General features: G+C 43.0%; 1 protein-coding gene across 3 annotated transcripts in view; it reads left to right on the forward strand.

The window, feature by feature from the left end:
- The first annotated feature begins 433 nt into the window (after nucleotides 1–433).
- ccdc172 (coiled-coil domain containing 172) overlaps nucleotides 434–19,879 on the forward strand; it is a 58,773-nt gene continuing 39,327 nt past the window's right edge. For 2 of the 3 annotated variants that reach the window (XM_072239805.1, XM_072239806.1), the window contains exons 1-3: nucleotides 434–617; nucleotides 8,503–8,588; nucleotides 19,671–19,787. In XM_072239805.1, the coding sequence (XP_072095906.1) occupies nucleotides 539–617; nucleotides 8,503–8,588; nucleotides 19,671–19,787 (282 nt within the window). In that variant the 5' untranslated portion in view covers nucleotides 434–538. The remainder of the gene's footprint in view (nucleotides 618–8,502; nucleotides 8,589–19,670; nucleotides 19,788–19,879) is intronic. The other variant, XM_072239807.1, reaches the window with a different exon arrangement.

Below are 19,879 nucleotides of genomic sequence, written 5' to 3' on the forward strand. Positions count from 1 at the left end.
ATTATCGTGATTAACTGTAACTTCATACGATTTCGAGCTTTAAACACAAAGAGAAGCACATTTACAGAGTGCAGGTTTCCTCTCAAAAATGAACTTTCATTTTTATCAGTTCCTTACTAATGATGTCCTTCGGCGCGGACAGTAGTACGCGTGACAATTCGACAAGACAGCGGCGCAAATTCGGTCCTGCCGGCTGCGAATTTTCTCCCCGCGGCTCGGCAGTTTTCCCGCTCGATGATGCGCATGCTCGGTGCGGCCGGCTGCCGGATTTTCCCTCTCGAGGATGCGCAAACTCGGTGCAGCCGGCTGCCAGTTTTCTCCGCCTGGCGTAGATCGGCGAGCCTCAGGCGCATGCTTGGTGCAGCCGGCTGCCGGGTTGTCCCCTCTCGATAATGCGCATGCTCAGTGCAGCCTGCTGCCGGTTTTTCCGCTCATCTGTTCCTGCAGCCGATGGTTTCCTTCTCCGTGTGAGGGCCGGTGTGTTTCCCGCACTGCCGCTTCACTCCGCCAGAGCACTGACTGGCCTCCATTTTCTACCATGAGTTTCGACAATTTATTCGAAGAGATCCTGATGTCCGAACAGAAGGCTTTGGAAAAAAGGCAGTACCTCCAGAGTGGTAAATGAAGCGCCTGCGTTTCCTCCCTGTAGACAGCGCTCCATCTGAAGAGGTTGAATTGCTCTCAAGGGCGACGAGGACCCGTGGGTTTTTCCCCAGCAGCCCAGACCGTGACCTTGTTCGCTTTGCTCCGGCATCTAGTTATATTCCTGAGTAACTCATACAAAGTCCTGGAGGAACTCAGCAGCTCAGGCAGCATCGCTGGAAATGAATAAACATTAGATGTCTTGGAGAAGAGACAATCTGTAGATGCTGGAAATCCAAGCAACATAAATACAATGCTGGAGGAACTCAGCTGGCCAGGCGGCATCTATTGGAAGAGTACAGTCAATGTTTCGGGCTGAGACACTTCAGCAGAACGGAAAAAAAAGCTGAGGAGTAGATTGAAAAGGTTGGGGAAGGCAGAGAGAAACACAAGGTGTTAGGTGAAACTGGGAGGGGGAGGGATGAAGTAAAGAGCTGGGAAGTTGGTTAAAGAGATACAGGGCTGGAGAAGGGGGATCTAATACGAGAAGACAGAAGGCCATGGAAGAAAGAAAAGCATGGAGGAGCTGCAGAGCAAGGCGCTGGGCAGGCAAGGAGATGAAGTGAGAGAGGGCAAAGGATGGGAAGTGGTGAAGTGGGGGCATTACCGAAAATTCAGGAAATCAATGTTCATGCCATCAGGTTGGAAGCTACCCAGATGGAATATAAGGTGTTTTTCCTCCAACCTGCGTGTAGCCTCATCGCAACAGTAAAAGAGGCCTTGGATTGACATAACAAAATGGGATTGGGAAATGGAATTGAAATGGGTGGCCACTGGGAGATCCTGCTTCTTCTGGCGGATCTAGCATAGGTGCTCGGCGAAACGGTCTCCCAATCTACGTCTTGGGCTGAGATCCTTTCAGCCCATAATGTCCCTCCATATATGCAGCCTGATCTGTTGAATTCCTTCAGCATTATGTATATGTTACTTTAGAGCTCCACCATCTGCAGAATATTTTGTGTTTAGATTATGTCCCTGGGTGATTTTGGTGAGGTCCTGCAGTGAGTGAGGTTGTGTTGTTGTGCTGCTGTGGGAGAGACTGTGATCTCAATAATGGTTGTTCTGGCTCCAAATAGTTCTTTTATGTTTGTTAGCCTGAGCTTGACACTGCCATTGTTTTTCCAGAAGTGACTGCTGGCGCGGCCGTTCAGAGTTTGCCAACTGCTGTTAGATACTAAGATTACAGTTCCCTGACAGTCTGCGAATGTCCATAGCTGATTTCTTCCTAAATCAGAATCGACCATTTTCTGTAGTTCATGATCATAATTATGTGCCATGTCATATGACATGAGTGATCTGGGTTTTTCTATAACCATCATTGTTCTTGGCAAACTTTTCTACAGAAGTGGTTTGTCATTGTCTTCTTCTAGATAGCAATTTTACAAGAAGGGTGACCCCAGCATTTATCAATACTCTTCAGCAGTTGTCTGCCTGCTATCAGTGGTCACATAACCAGGACATGATATGCAACTGCTGTTCATACAACCATCCACCACCTGCACCCGTGGCTTCACGAGACCCTGACTGGGGGAGGGGGGGCTAAGCACATGCTACACCTTGCGGAACGGTAATCTCCAGGCTAGTTTAGGGAAGAAGTGCCTTACACCTTTGGTAGAGATGTATCTCCATCCCACCACCTATTTTTGTAGGTACCCACATCATTATCACTCTGTGTACACAGTATAATAATTCTAATATTATCCAAAAATTAAACCAATGGAATATATACCATACCCAGTCATTAATGAATACCACAACACCACATTATTATTAATGAAAATGTTTTAAATGTATGGGAAAACATTTCTGAAAGTCATATTTTCATAACCTAGGAAACAATTTCATAATGCCTCTATGCCAAGAGGCAATATATACACAGTGGCCACTTTATTAAGTACACCTGTACACCTGTTTGTTAATGCAAGTATCTAATCAGAAATTCAATGCATCAATGTATGCAGACGTTGTCAAGAGTTTCAGTTGTTATTTAGACTAAACATCAAAATGGGGAGAAATGTGATCTAAATGACTTTGACAGTGAAATGATTGTTGGTGCCAGATGGGGTGGTTTAAGTATCTCAGAAATTGCTGATCTTCTAGGATTTTCACCCACACAATCTCTAAAATTTACAGAGAATGGTGTTAAAACCACTAAACCCCCAGTGAGTGGCAGATCTGTGAGCGAATATGCCTGGTTAATGAAAATGAACAGAGGAGAAGGGCCAGATAGGTTCAAACTGACCTGAAGGCAACAGTAACTCACCTATCCATGTGTTACAACAGTGAGGTGCAGAAGAGCATCTCTGAGTGCACAACACATCGAATCTTGAAGTGAGTGGGCTACAGCAGCAGAAGACCATAACAGGTTCCATTCAAGTACCTAATAAAGTGGCCCTGAGCGTATATGAAGTCTTGTCTGCATTGAGCTAAGACTTACATAAAGTGTAAAAGGCAAGAGTGGATATCAGACTGCTGGAAAATGATGCTGAAAGGGTAGTAATAGGGGGCAGTCAAATGGTGGATGAACTGAATAAGTATTTTGTATGAGTCTTCACTGTGGGAGACACTAGCGGTATGGTGGAAGTTCCAGGTGTCAAGGGTCATGGAGTGTATGAAGTTACCATAACTAGACAGAAGGTTCTTGGGAAACAGAAAGGTCTGAAGGTAGATAAGTCACCTGGATCAGGTGGTGTACGCCCCAGAATCCTGAAAGAGGTGGCTGAAGAGATTGTAAAGGCATTATGAATGATCTTTTAAGAATCATTAGCTTCTGGAATGGCTCCAGAGACTGGAAAATTGCAAGTGTCACTCCACTCTTCAAGAAGAGAGTGAGCAGAAGAAAGGAAACTGTAGGCCAGTTAGTCTGACCTCAGTAGTTGGGAAGACGTTGGAGTCAATTATTAAGCATGTCGTCTCAGGGTACATAGAGGCACATGATAAAATAGCTATGGTTTTCTTAAGGGAAAATCTTGCCTGACAAACTGTTGGAATTCTTTGAAGAAAAAACAAGCAGGATAGAGAAAGTCGAATTGCATGATGGTCTGTTCTTGAATTTTCAGAAGGAGTTTGGCAAGGTGCCACCCATGAGGCTGCTCAACAAGCTATGAGCCCATGGTATAACAGGAAACATTCCAGGAAGAATAAACAGTGGCTGGTTAGCAGAAGGCAAAGAGTGGGAATGAAGGGAGCTTTTTCTGTCTGGCTGCCGATGACTACTGGTGTTCCTGTGTTGGGACCAATTGTTTAATGTTATGTTTCAATGATTTGGATGATGGAATTGATGGCTTTGTTGCAAAGTTTTCAGATGATATGAAGATAGATGGAGGGACAGGTAGTTTTGAGGAAGTAGAGAGGCCACAGAAAGATTTAGACAAATTAAGAGGATGGGCAAAGAAATGGCAGATGGAATACAATGTTGGAAAGTGTATGGTAATGAAAGGGTAGACTATTTTATAAATGGAGAGAAAATAGAAAAAACGGAGATGCAAAGTGACTTGAGAGTCCTTGTGCAGGATTCCCTAAAGGTTAATTTGCAAGTTGAGTCTGTGCTGAGGAAGGCAAATACAATGTTAGCATTCGTTTCAAGAGGACTAGAATATAAAATCAAGGACATAATGCTGAAACTTTATAAAGCACTGGTGAGGCCTCAGTTGGAGTATTGTGAGCAGGTTTGGGTCCCTCATCTGAGAAAGGATGTGTTGAAGCTGGAGGAGGTTCAAAGGAGGTTCACAAAAATGATTCCAGCATTGAATGGCTTGTCATATGAAGAGTGTTTGATGGCTCTGGGCCTGTATTCAGTAGAATTCAGAAGAATGAAGGGTGACTTCATTGAAACCTATGGAATGGTGAAAGTCCGTGATAAAATGGATGTGGAGAGGATGTTTCTTATGGTGGGAGAGTCGAGGACCACAGCCTCAAAACAGAGGGGTATCCTTTTAGATCTGAGATAGAAGAGTGGATACCATGACCACAGCTTCAGTGGTCTTGCTGAGTGGCTTTCCTGCTGTGCTTTTTATATTTACCAGAGAGCTTTGATGGCAGTTTAAGCAAAATCCAAGTGTCCTTGGTGTCATAAAGGGGGCGTTGGAAGCGGTTGCAAAAGCAAGACGCAGACACTGGAGTACGAGGAACAGGACTAGGATTATCGATATAGCAAGGTGAGTCAGGAAGAAACGACGCTGGACATTGACACAGGCCCTGGACAAGACTAGGATTCAGGGCCTGGGCTGGGACTTGGGCTAAAAGCACGGGACCTGGAATTGGAACTAGGAACAAAGAGCCTGCACTAGGAACCTGGAACTCCAGAACCAGAGTCTGAACAAGGACCCGGAACCTGGGTCTTGGTTGGGACTCGGATCCAGAACCCGGGTCTAGGCTAGGACTCGGGACTAGGATCTTGGCAAGGACTCGGGACTAGGATTTCGGTAAGGGCAGGACGTGGCTACAGGACAGGACGAGGAATCTCCAGCACCAGGCTGGGCAAGGTACTCCTGGGCTGGACGTGACTCTTGAACTAGATTTGGCTCGGCTCTTGGACTCGGCTTGGTCAGGCTTTTGGGTATGGAGCTGGGACTCCTCCTTGGAATGCAGGGCTGGGATGACTGCCGAGGATACTTGCTGAAGGAACTGCCAAGACAAACTGCCGAGGTTTCTAATGGGAACGATCCAGCACAGGATGAGGAATCTCCAGCACCAGGCTGGGCGAGGAAATCCTGGGCTGTGCGAGGAACCAGAACTGGATGAGGACACAGACTTGGACAGGGCTGGAACACGGTGCCTGGTCTTGGAACACAGGAACACAGAGCCTTGGACTGGAGCACAGGAACACAGACTAGAGAGCTGGGACCCCTCCTTGGGGACAGGACTTAGAGCCGGGGCTCTACACAGAATCAGGACCCCTCCTTGGGAACAGGACCTAGGGCCGGGACTCTTCTTTGACACAGACACTAAACAGGGACACAAAGAGACAGTTCCAAACTCAACAATAGACAGTTCCTTATCTTGGCGTGGCAAGGCTCTGGTCTCACTCCGGCAGTTGAACTTGACGGTGGTACAGGCAAGGACGCAGGCGAGGTTGCAGGCAAGGTAGCAGGCGAAGGTAACAGAGGAAGATTACAGACAAAAATTAGTGCTGAAGTAACTGTTGAGATAAACTGCCGAAGTAACTGCCAGGGATTCAGATGGGGAAGGGAAGGGAACAGTCCAGCAGGGAATCCTTGGTTTGCTGGGGTATTTATGTGCCAGCCCAAACTGAGAATCAGGTGCCTCAATTAAGGCACCCAATGAAACAAGGGAAAACAGAAAAAAAACAGAATAAGGAATCGTCGGACTGGACCATGAACCGGAATGCTGACTTCACGGACCGGACCATGACACTTGGTGCCACACTGTCCATGTAGTGTAATGGCACTGTACTGGAACTATCTTGACACAGAAATAGTAAATATACTATTTTAAACTTGTAATATTTTGATTTTCCTCTTGCACCCACAGAGACACAATAAACATATAGCATCTCTATGCTGCTTATTCTCTAGATAAAACTTGGAATTTGCTGGGTACAATTTTCTATTCTAAATTTGTTTCTAGTTGCAATATTATCAATGCAATGTTTTTGCAATCCCATGCATTCAATCCTAATCTGGGTATTTACGCTTGAAAGTTTTTATCTGTTTATTAAATTAGCAAGCAAACACATTCATCCAAGACCAAATAAAAGGAAGTTTTATCACTTAGGATCATGAGAAAATAAAAAAAGGATTAATTATCACATAGTTCTTCACTGGAACAGCTTTCTTCTCAGCAGCACTGGGGCTCTTGTGCATATCTTCAGCCAAATGAAAAAGCTAATATTCCTGTGAGTTATCTTGAGTCTGAAATACAAGTAACCATTTGGCTGTAAATAGTCAGTATTGGAACTCATGTTGTTCTTGTGTTTCCACACCCCTGTATCTGATATTATCAGCATGGCTTTCTATTCCCTCTCCCCCAAATGTTTATCCAGCAATTCCTGTGTTTTGCTATTTGTTCAATTAACCAATGAGATGCCTTTGAATTCTTGCCTCTCTTTAGATTTGAAGGAGGTGTGGAATGTTCTTCATAAATATTGGCTGTCCCAATTGAAATGGTGTACGTCCAAGATTCCTATATACATTGGATTCCATTCAATAGGGCCATTGGTTAACTAGGTACAGCATCGCTGCGAACCCTACGCGGAGCCTAAGCAGATCCCTACACCATAGCCTGATGCGCACCTCTCCCAAAATGTACCTACGTGTCGCGGCAACGCAGACCGCAACAACTGTGATTGGTCCGCTTGGTAGCATTGCATTTCCTCCTACTCTGCAATAGCTTCCCATTGGGTGACTGAAGGGCAGGGAAGGAACTCTGGCTGCAATGCTTTCCATAAAGCTTTACAGACCTTCAAAATTATGGAGGACATATTTCACTTTTACGAAAAAAGGCGCTCGCTTTAAACTTATTTACTCCAAGAAAGACTACCATGACCATGAAGCCTTGCACGGGCAGGTGTGTGCACATGTGCAACATGCCGGAATTGCAGAGTGACACAGACACACCAACGCACAAGTATAAATGTTCACAACGCGCGTAGGCCATTTGCGTAGGTTACGGTATCCATTTGACACAAAAGTATAAATTAGCCTTAACTAGCGTCAGTCATGTGCACTGTTTGGCCGTTAGACACTACACAGTGCTTAATACAAACAGTTTTTAAATAGCATCAGTTGCATATGTATGTGTTCAAAACAGCACTTTTGTTATTGACAGTTGGCAAGAAATGAGCAGTAAAACATTTCAGAACCGTTTTGCTCACTGTGGTTTCAAGCATTCAGGCTTAGAGATGCAAGAAATAGGAGTGAAAATGAAATGATTTCACTACAGCACCTTAGAAACTATGGAGAATTTGAAGGCATTGACAGTCATCTTCAGTGTTACAATGAAAATGAAGATATGGAGGATGCTGTCATTGACAGCATGGTATGAAGCCAATCCGGTATCTCCACTACGTGTCCACACTTATTTGTTTATTTATAGTTAAAAGAATGCACTGCAGATATTTTCCTCTGTCAATAAAGTAATAAGAATTAATACAGAATTTTATAGTACGTAACAGTATTAGTAGTGTTTTAATTTGTTCTGTATTTCATTTAATTACATAATTTGTTAATCTACTTGTCATTTTTATACCTTTTTAACAAATTCCATGAATCTTCAGCTAATTGGCCGTTTAATTGGGCCAAAAAGTACTGATCCCAATGTGTCACAATTAACTGGAATCTACTGTACTATGGAATATAGAACATCACTACTATCATGAATTTGTGATTATTTTGAATGAGGTTTATAGAAATGACTGGTCAGAAATAATTTAATACTAGTTCTTGACTATCTGATTGTAGCATATTGAAAGAAAAAGTACAGAAATTACAGCAGTTGATTGCATAATGTTATATAACAGCAAGAAATGCTGATTAAACAGTAAAAGGTACAAATTCCATTTTTTATTCTAGATTCAGAGATGTAGTTAAATTCTAACAGCCCTGAGAGAGGGAGATATCAGTGTTCAGCAGGTGCACATCAGTCAACTGAGCTGCAAAAATCAATTACAATGGGCTACTATGTCCTTACTATTGAATTGTTCTGTGTATTCTATGTTCTATTTTAATCTGCTTGAGAAAAGATTTCATTAAAACTGTAGCAAGTTGTAAAATTGCTTTATTTCTTCCATCCCACTTTTTTCATTTGCCAATTTTACAAAGCATGCATGAGACCTGATAACAGACATATTTTCTTGTTTAGATTATTTCTTACATACAGATTTTGTTGTTTATGTTTCAGTCAAATCAGAAATTATTAGATGCAATGAAAAGCTCAGGGATGTGACAGAGCATTTATATAAAAACAAAACTATTTTGGATTCAAAGGTAATTTTAAAAGTTTTTTTTTGGAAGTGCTTTTTAAAAGCAGCATACTAAAATGTTATCTCATGAATGGTAACATCAGTAGTTTTTAAAGTTCGTGATATCAGGGGTTGTCAACATATACAGTTATTGTAATATCAACATGTCATGAAGCCATTGATATGATATACAAATCAATACTTGATTTCATTTGTTGGGAGCTGTTTCCATTTCAGCAGTATTGTTTTAACATAAGTACGTGCATTTTCAAATGTTAAATCAGGTAATTATAACATAGTAAAATACACAGCTGCAATCTATAAAGTTATGTGTTGCTGTTTTGGCAGTTTACCATAAAGTAATGTTTAAGTAACTAGTTAATATTAGAAACAAATCTACTTTAATAATTCTTTAAGCAGAAGTGTCTGATGTGACTTTAAAATTGTGTCATCATCATTAATTCAATCACTCATTGAATCTGCAACTGTGGTTTGATGTACATAATAACACCATTTTCAAGGTTCTGGCTCAATAACTAGCTTGCCTTGGATTCCACGTGTCTTAATCTTAACTATGCTGCCTCATATTTCTTTACCTGTGGCTTTGCTGACCAGAAATTGTTTTGTATCACTGCATGGTTACAGGTTTCCAGAATAAACATAATGGCATTTTTAACGCCAAGTTTATTTGTACAAATAACGAGTTTACCACAGATGTACAATTGCAAGAAAAAGTTTGTGAACCCTTTGCAATTACATAGTATTCTGCATTAATTACTCATAAAATGTAGTCTGATCTTCACTGAAGTCACAATATAGACAAACACAATCTGCCTACTAATAACACACTAACAGTTGTACTTTTCATGCCTTTATTAAACACATTGTTTAATCATTCACAGTCGAGATTGGAAAAAGTATGTGAATCTTTGTATTTAATAATTGGTAGAACCTCCTTTAGCAGCAATAACCTCGACCAAACATTTCTTGTAGCTGCTGATCAAACCTACACAATGGCGAGGAGGAATTTTAGACCAGCATCTCAATTGGGTTAAGGTCTGGACTCGGACTTGGCTATTCCAAAACACAAATTTTCTTCTTTTAAACCATTCTCTATTGATTTACTCTTATCTTTTGGATCATTGTCTTGTTGCATCATGTAACTTCTATTAAGCTTCAGATAATGGACCACTACCCTGGCATTCTCCTGTAAAATATCTTCATACAATTTTGAATTAACTTTTCCTCAATGATTGCAAGCTGGCCAGGCCCTGAGGTAGCAAAGCATGATGCTCCTTCCACCATGCTTCACAGTGGGATGAGGTTTTGGTGTTGGTGTGTGGTGCCCTTTTCCTTCCAAACATAGCAGAGTACATTTCTGCCAAAAAGTTAAACTTTTGTCTCTTCTGTCCACAGGGCATTATCCCAGAAGCATTGTGGAACATCCAGGTGGCCTTTTACAATCTTGAGACATGCAGCAATGTGCTTTTTGGAAAGCAATGGTTTCTTCCATGGTGTCCGTTCATGAACAATATTCTTGTTGAGTATTTTTCTTGTCGTGGACACATGAACAGGAAATTTAGCAACTTCTGGAATTTCTGCAGGTGTTTTGCTGTTACTCTCGGGTTCTTTTTCACCTCATACAACACTGCACATTGTGCTCTTTGTGTGATCTTTGCAGGGCACCCACTCTGAGGGAGAATACTTAAGTTCCTCCATTTGTAGACAATTTCTCTTACAGTGGACTGATGAACACTCAGGTCTTTAGAAATACTTTTGTAGCCTTTTCCAGTTTTGTGCATCTCTCCAATTCTTCCTTGAAGGTCCTTTGTAGGTTGTTTTGATTGAGACGTGATGCAAAGAAACAGATTTTTTTCTTGAGGAGAGCTATCTCTGTCAGTAAACCTGTCATAAAGGGGACGTCATTGAAAGGACCCAAATGCAAGACACAGACACTGAAGTACTAGGAACAGGACTTGACTAGAGAGCTGGGACAAGAACACAGACTGGGGCTAGGACATTGGCTAGGCAAGTGGGACCAGGACAAGGAACTGGGAACTAGGAGCCTAGGCTTGGACTCCGAGCCGGAGACTGGACAAGGACCCAGAACTTGGGTCTTGACTTGGGCTCAGACCCCGGAACTAGGCGAGGACATGACGTGGCTACAGGACTGGACATAGCTTAGGTACTTCATGGCTTGGGTTCTTCGAGGCGAGGACATGACGAGGCTTGGGTTCGGACTCCGAGCCAGAGATTGGACAAGGACCCAGAACCTGGGTCTTGGCTCAGGCTCGCACTCCGGAACTAGGCGAAGACATGACGTGGTCTTGGGAGACAGGATTAGGCGAGGCTACAGGACAGAACAAGAGACTCCTGGGCAAGACGAGGGAACTTCAGCACAGGATGAAGCACATGGACAGGATGAGAACGTGAAGCCTTGACTTGGTACTTAGGAACAGCTGAGCCTTGGACTTGGGACGACAGGAACCTCGGAACCTTGGACTTGGGACTACAGAAATGCAGAACACGGAGCCCTGGTCTTGGGGAGGACATGAACACAGAGCTTTGCTCTAGAGCATAGGGACACAGAGCCTTGGACTTGAGAGACAGGAACACAGAGCCGGGACCCCTCCTTGGGAACAGGACTTGGGGCCGGGGCTCTACACAGAATGCTGAACACGATGAGACGGTTCCCAACACTAGGTAGCGGCAAGTGGCCAGACCTACCTAGCGAAGGCGTGGACACAGACGGTTCTCAACACCAGGTAGTGGCAAATGGCTGGACCTACCTAACAAAGGTGTGGACACAGGGACAGTTCCAACTCAACAATAGACAGTTCCTCATCTTAATACAGCAAGGCTCCAGTCTCACTCCAGTGGTACAACTTGACCAGGTCACGGGGCAAGGCTCCAGTGGTACAATTTGACCAGGTCACAGGGCAAGGCTCCAGAAAGAAGGGGAATGGAAGGAAACAGTCCAGCCTCAGTGTAACAGCAAAGACAACCTGGTTTACCCAACGGAGGCAAGTACAGGAAGGGACAGAGCCAACCACAGGGTAACAGCAAAGACAGCCTGACTTACCCCACAGAGGCAAGGATGGGATACTGACAAGACAAACCAACAACCACACACAAACCCAAGGCCACTTATATTCCCAGCCCCAAGACGAGCATCAGGTGCCTACGATTAAGCCCAACTGAAAGAAGGGATAGCCGGAAGACCCGGGGTTTGGAGTCCACAGACCGGACCGTGAACCGGAACGCGGACTTTACGGACCAGACCATGACAAAACCTAACTTGTGCATCTTTTTTATAGGGCAGGGCACTTCTCCAACTCACCCCTCCAAATCTCATCCCATTGATTGGAACAACTGATTCCAAACAGCTTTAGTAGAAGGCATTACCTGAGAGGTTCACATACTTTTTTGAACTCCTAGATTGTAATTGTTTGAATGGTGTGCTCAGAATTGAGAAGTACAGTTATTTGTATTATTAGTTCAGGCAGATTGTGTTTATCTATTATTTTGACTTAGACAAGATCAGACCACAATTTACAAGTAATAAATGCAGAAAGCCAGGTAATTATAAAGGATTCGCTAACTTTTTCTTGCAGCTATACATGGACCAATCAGACCATTTGTAAAATAATTGTTAGAACGTAGCTGGTATAAATTGGGCACATTGTTCTAAGTGGGACCAGCTGTTAGGCACAGTTGAAGTTTGTTTTCAAAAGTACAAAGTTTGTGCAACAGTTTGCTCTTAAGGACCACTCATATATTATGTGTGCATGCCTGCAGTCTACTGTAAAACAATCTGAGGACTAATTGCTGACTTCAAATCCTATTCCCATTAGCCTGTTCAAACCCATCTGCATTCCTGTGCTAAAGTCCTTTGCTGACTTTGGGTGTTTAATCTTCAGTGAAATCCTCCACATTGAGGTTGTCCTTCCTGATTTGGTTTATTTTAATTCTAATAACTAGATATCATAAGACCATAAGACGTAGGAGCAGAATTAGGCCATCTGGCACATCAAGTCTGCTCTGCCATTCAATCAACACACATCAAAGTTGCTGGTGAATGCAGCAGGCCAGGCAGCATCTCTAGGAAGCGGTACAGTCGACATTTCAAGCCGAGACCCTTCGTCACGACTAACTGAAGAAAGAGCTAGTAAGAGATTTAAAAGTGGGAGGGGGAGAGGGAGATCCAAAATGATAGGAGAAGACAGGAGGGGGAGGGATGGAGCCAAGAGCTGAACAGGTGATTGGCAAAAGGGATATGAGAGGATCATGGGACAGGAGGCCCAGGGAGAAGGAAAAGGGGGAGGGGGGCGGAAACACAGAAGATGGGCAAGGGGTATAGTCAGAGGGACAGAGGGAGAAAAAGGAGAGTGAGAGAAAGAATGTGTATATAAATAAATAACGGATGGGGTACGAGGGGGAGGTGGGGCATTAGTGGAAGTTAGAGAAGTCAATGTTCATGCCATCAGGTTGGAGGCTACCCAGACAGAATATAAAGTGTTTTTCAGAATTCCTCGTGTCTGCCATTCAATCCTTTTTTTCCTCCTCCTCAACCCCAGTTCCTGGCCTTCTCCCCATAACCTTGCATGCCATGTCCAATCAAGAACCTATCAATCTCTGCCTTAAGTACACCCAATGATCTGGCCTCCACGGCTGCATGTGACAACAAATTCTACAAATTCTCCACCCTTCAGCTAAAGAAACTTCTCCGCATCTTTGTTTCCAAAGGGCGCCATTCTATCCTGAGGCTGTGCCCTCTTGTCCTAGACTGTCCCACCATGGGAAACATCCTTACCACATCTACTCTGTCTAGGCCTTTCAACATTCGAAAAATTTCAGTTATATCCCCCTTCATCCTCCTGAATTCCAGCGAGTACAGACATGAAGCCATCACACGTTCCTCGTATAATAATCCTTTTATTCCTGGAATCAGTGTTTCTTAATTGTACATATGATTTTTTTGTGTTCTATTGCTGAGCAGCAGCGAACCATCTGATTGGCCTATCAGAGTTCTCTTTGGGAACTAGTTGACTTGATCAGCATTTCTGATCTGGCTATTGTTCATGATTGCACTTAATAGAAAAAACATCATCCTCGTGAACCTCCTCTGGACCCTCTCTAATGCCAGCACATCTTTTCTAAGATGAGGGGCACAAAACTGTTGACAATACTCATGGTGAAGCCTCACCAATGCCTTTTAAAGCCGCAGCATCACATTCTTGCTCTTATATTTCTAGACCTCTTGAAATGAATGCTAACATGACATTTGCCTTCCTCACCACCATCTCAACCTGTAAGTTAACCTTTAGTGTCTTTTGTACAAGGCCTCCCAAGTCCCTCTGTGTCTCAGGTTTTTGGATTTTCTCCCCATTTAAAAAATAGTCTGCACATTTATTTCTACTACCAAAGTGGCTCTAACATCTTCCCAACCACTGAGGTCAGGCTAACTGGTCTATAATTTCCTTTCTGCTGCTTTCCTCCTTTCTAAAAGAATGGAGTGACATTTACAGTTTTCCAGTCTACTGGCACCATGCCAGCGTCCAATGATTTTTGAAAGATCATTTCTAATGCCACCACAATCTCTAATCATCTGGTCCGGGTGACTATGTACCCTTAGGTTTTTAGCTTTTTGAGCACCCACTTCTCTTCCTTCACACGCTCCAACATCAGGCATACTGTTACTGTCTTTCACAGTGAAGACTGATGCAAAATACTCATTTAGTTCATCAACCAATCTCCTTGTCCCCTGTTATTATTTCTCCTGCCTCATTTTCTAGCAATCCTATGTCCACTCTCATTTCTTTTTTATTTTTAATACTTGAAAAAAACTTTTACTATCCACTTTGATGTTATTTGCTATTTCATCTTTTCCCTTCTAATGATGTTTTTGGTTGTTCTCCGTAAGTTTTTAAAAACTTCTCGGTCCTCTATCTTCCCAATAATTTTTGCTTTGTTGTATGCCCTTTCTTTTGCTTTTACAATAGCATTGACTTCCCTTGTCAGCCGTGGTTGTACTATTTTACCATTTGAGCATTTCTTCATTTTTGGAATACCTGTACATATATCCTGCACCTTCCCCATTATTCCCAGAAACGCATACCATTACTGCTCTGCTGACATCCCTACCAGCAGCTCCTTACAATTTACTTTGGCCATCTCCTCTCTCATACCACTGTAATTTTCCCTTACTCCACTGAAATACTGCTACATCAGATCTTACTTTCTCCCTATCAAATTTCAAGTTGAACTCAGTCGTATGGTGATCACTGGTTCCTAAGGGTCCTTTTACCTTAAGCTCCCTAATCGCCTCCAGTTCGTTACATACCACGCAGTACAGTATAGCTGATCCCCGGTAGGCTCAATGACAAACTGCTCTAAGAAGCCATCTCTTCAGCATTCAACAAGCTCACTTTCTTGAGATCCATTATCAACCTGATTTTCCCAATCAACCTGCATGTTAAAATCTCCCATGACTACCATAACATTGCCCTTTTGACTTGCCTTTTTTATGTCCTGCTATAACCTGTGGTCTATCTCCCAGCCAGTGTTGGGAGGCCTGTATATAACTGCCATCAATGTCCTTTTAGCCTTGCAGTTTCTTAACTCAACCCACAAGGCTTCAACATCTTCCAGTCCTATGTCACATCTTTCTATTGATTCAATGCCATTCTTTACCAGTAAATCCACATCACCCCCTCTCCCTCCCTTCCTATCCCTCCGAAATAATGTGTAAGCTTGGACTTTCAGCTCCCAACTACAACCATCCTTCAGCCACGATTCAGTGATGGCCACCACATCATACTTGGCAAACTGTAATAGTGGAACATGATCATCCACCTTATTTCTTATACTATGTACATTTAGATACAACACCTTGAGTATCATATTTGCTATACTTTCTGATTCTGCATCTCTAAAGTTTTGATACCCAGCCTGTTGTCTGCAACTAAGTCCCATCACCTGCCCTTCCTGACAGTCTGACTGCACACTATCTTTACATTTTTACCATTTGTCCTATCATGAGTCCCTTCACTCCAGTTCCCACCCGCCTGCCAAATTAGATTAAATCCTCCACAACAGCTCTAACAAACCTGCCCACGAGAATATTGGTCCCCCTTGGGTTCAAGTGCAACCCATTATTTTTGAACAGGCCATATCTCCCCCAGAAGAGATCCCAGTGATCCAAGAACCTGAAACCCTACCCCCTGAACCAGTTTACTCAGGAAGTCCTGCTTCTTGGGTTTCTACCTGGCTCTCTAAATTCTCTTTTCATGACCTCATTGCTCTTCCTTCCTGTGTCATTGGTACTAATATGCAGCAACTCATCTGGCTGCTCCCCCTCCCTCTCCAAAATGTTGTGGACACGATCTGAGACATCCTTGACCCTGGTACCTGGTAGGCAGCGTATCATCTGTATGTCCCATTCACGTCCACAGAATATCCTGTCTGTTCCCCTCACTATTGAGTCCCCTATCACTACTGCTCCTGTCTTCTCTCTCTTTCCCTTCTGCACCACAGACCAATGCACAGTGCCTGTAACCTGGTCGTCATGGCATTCTCCCGGGAGGTCATCCTCCACAAAAGTATCCAAAGCGGTATACTTGCTTTTGAGGGGAATGGGCACAGGGGTGCCCTGCTCTGTCTGCCTATTTCCATTTCTCCTGCCAGTCACCCAGCTACTTGCCTCCTGCATCTTTGGGGTGACTACTTCCCTGTAACTCTGATCAGTTATCTCCTCACTCTCCTGTACAAGCTGAAGGTCATCCAGCTGCTGCTCCAGATCCCTAACACAGTCTTCAAGGAGCTGTAGCCGGATGCACTTCACACAGATGTAGTTCCCCAGAAGACTCTGGGTCTCCCAGTTCTCCAACAGCCGGCACAAAGAACATATCACTGCTTTACTTTTGTCATCAGGTGAGCCATTTTTGTATTCTTTGTGCATTTTATTTCGACGCTATTAGTTGGAAGCATTTTGTTAGGGGTCAAAAGAATTTTAATCAATAGTTGAAACTATCTTACGTGAGAATGCGGAGAAGTACTGTCTTTTTACTCAGCTCCTACTGTAACGTATTGGTGATCAATAAAACTGCCTTTAAACAACAACTACACTGGGACTGGAGTTTACCAGTCTGCCTAGCTTGAGAAAACAGAGAAAATTTTTCAGCAAGGGCAGAATAGTAGAAAGACACTCTCAACGGTGACTCCATCCACAGCGGATAAGATATTGATTCTGTAGGTTCCAGCATGACGAAAAGTTAAAATGTCGGCAATGGAGAAGAGAAGCCTTGAAACCAGATCAGTGTGTTCCTTATGTTCGTCGAGATTATCTAAACTGTCAAGCAGATGGGCAGCAAGCATGGCACTGGAAATCTGTGCAAAGGCTGAAGCAGTGCTAGCTAGGGCCTCATGTGCAAAATACGAAATTGCTATTAAATTATGACAGACTGAATTAATTGTAGAGAAGACCCGCCTGGAAACCACATTAGAGGCACTGCAGCATAAAAAAAGAAGCAGAGGCAGCTTTAGGCGAGGCCAAAGTCTTTGAGGTGGACATGGAACGGTTTGCTGAGAATGATGTCAGATCAAATTCACCATTTCATTCAGCTGAGAGGACTTAGAAGTCTGTTCAAGCCAGTTTAGTTATACTCAACCCTTAGCAGACACTGATGACTCAGGCCAGCTATTTAAGACTGAAAGGGGGCTCCTCTTCCTAAGAATAACACCCCACAACTCAACATCTTTTACTCAAATGGAACAGCTTAGATACCAGCTACCTCACATGTGCATACTCACATTGAACGGGCAGATATCTCAAAACTTCCGATGACCAGCCACTCACTTGTTCATAGATATGAAAGAGATATGCAGCCATGTAGTGTTAAACTCGAAGGCTCATATGTACCATGGCATAACACAGGTGGTAACATTGCTTAGTTCTCTGGTAAGGTGCACCACACCCCCAATGAGCTTCAAACTAATCATGAGGTGTCAGATCTCATGAGATTCCTAGCCCGTCATGAGCTGCTGACAGCCAGACTCATCAAATTCGATGATAAACCAGAAAATTACTGGGCTTGGAAGTCCACATACTCCAAAGCCATTGAAGACCTCAACCTCAAGCCTAGTGAAGAGCTCACCCTGCTGGTGAAGTGGCTTGGACCCAAGTCTGCTGAGCATGTAAGAAGAATAAAGTCAGTTCACATCAAGCACCTCAGTGCTGCTCTCATTTTACTCTGGTAAAGACTGGAAGAATGCTACAGATCCGCGGAGGCAAGGGAGACAACTCTCTTCAACAAACTTGAGTGCTTCCCAAGATTTCTAGCAGGTAGCCCTAACGTCTTTGAGGTTACTAGGAAAGTTGACGAAGGTAAAGCGGTGGATGTTGTCTATATGGACTTCAGTAAGGCCTTTGACAAGTTTCCACATGGAAGGTTAGTTAGGAAAGTTCAATTGTTAGGTATTAATATTGAAGTAGTAAAATGGATTCAACAGTGGCTGGATGGGAGACGCCAGAGAGCAGTGGTGGATAACGGTTTGTCAGATTGGAGGCCGGTGACTAGTGGTGTGCCTCAGGGATCTGTACTGGGTCCAATGTTGTTTGTCATATACATTAATGATCTGGATGATGGGGTGGTAAATTGGATTAGTAAGTATGCAGGTGATACTAAGATAGGTGGAGTTGTGGATAATGAAGTAGTTTTTCAAAGCTTGCAGAGAGATTTAGGCCAGTTAGAGGAGTGGGCTGAAAGGTGGCAGATTGAGTTTAATGCTGTTAAATGTGAAGTGCTACATTTTGGTAGGAGTAATCAAAATAGGACATACATGGTAAATGGTAGGGCATTGAAGAATGCAGTAGGACAGAGGGATCTAGGAATAATGGTGCATAGTTCCCTGAAGGCAGAATCTCATGTGGATAGGGTGGTGAAGAAAGCTTTTGGTATGCTGCCCTTTATAAATCAGAGCATTGAGTATAGGAGTAGGAATGTAATGTTGAAATTGTACAAGGCATTGCTGAGGCCAGATTTGGAGTATTGTGTACAGTTCTGGTCACCAAATTATAGGAAAGATGTCAACAAAATAGAGAGAATACAGAGAAGATTTACTAGAATGTTACCTGGGTTTCATCACCTAAGTTACAGAGAATGGTTGAACAAGTTGGGTCTTTATTCTTTGGAGCGTAGAAGGTTGAGGGGGGACTTGATAGAGGTATTTAAAATTATGAGGGGGATAGATAGAGTTGAGGTGGATAGGCTTTTTCCATTGAGAGTGGGGGAGATTCAAACAAGAGGACATGAGTTGAGAGTTAAAGGGCAAAAGTTCAGGGGTAACATGAGGGGGAACTTCTTTACTCAGAGAGTGGTAGCTGTGTGGAACGAGCTTCCAGCAGAAGTGGTTGAGGCAGGTTCAATGTTGTCATTTAAAGTTAAATTGGATAGATATATGGACAGGAAAGGAATGGAGGGTTATGTGCTAAGTACAGGTCGGTGGGACTAGGTGAGAGTAAGAGTTTGGCATGGACTAGAAGGGACGAGCTAGCCTGTTTCCGTGCTGTAATTGTTATATGGTTATATGGAAGTAGGAGATCTGCTGTTGGAGTTGGAGGCAGCCAACGCCAAAGGCTACTTACCTGGTTTGTCTTACCTAGACACTGCACAAGGCATTAGTCCCATCACTCAATCTTTTAACCAACTAAAACAGCACAGCTTAATAGGTTATCAGCCTCCATTTTATTTATGCCAGCAATCATTACCTAAATGAATAAGTCCATTGCATTCATTTCTGCTTGACTAATTTCTATAACAAACAAATCACAATGCTAGTACATAGTCTCTTTTAATGCAATGTGTTATTTACTGAAATTTCAATTATATGTTCTATTTGTGTTACATAAAGATCCTGTAGCGCTTTAGTAGTTTTGAAAAGTGTGGCTTTCTTTACTGTAACTAGAACACAATGTTCATGATTTAACGTCCCATCAAGCTATCAAAAACCAAGTTCTTACCTCATTTGACTTCTTATATGGATTACCATGATTTTCAGGTGATAAACAATCTATCTGACCAGTTAAATATTATATTTATAAAAAAAGGTAAAGAATGTTTCAGTTGAACTTTTCCATTTGGATCTGCTGAAGAAGCAGGAAGATGGCTTCAAAAAGCAAAGAGAGGAGTTGGCGAAAGAAAATAATATGTACTTAGAAGCGCTTGTAAGTCCTTAATTCTTTACAATATATTTTAGCAATAGTAGTAACACACTATTGGAAGTTGAGTTAAGCTACATTAAAATCTGTCTCAATTG

This window comes from Mobula birostris, chromosome 21, assembly GCF_030028105.1.
Source record: "Mobula birostris isolate sMobBir1 chromosome 21, sMobBir1.hap1, whole genome shotgun sequence".
Classification (NCBI taxonomy): Eukaryota; Metazoa; Chordata; class Chondrichthyes; order Myliobatiformes; family Myliobatidae; genus Mobula; species Mobula birostris.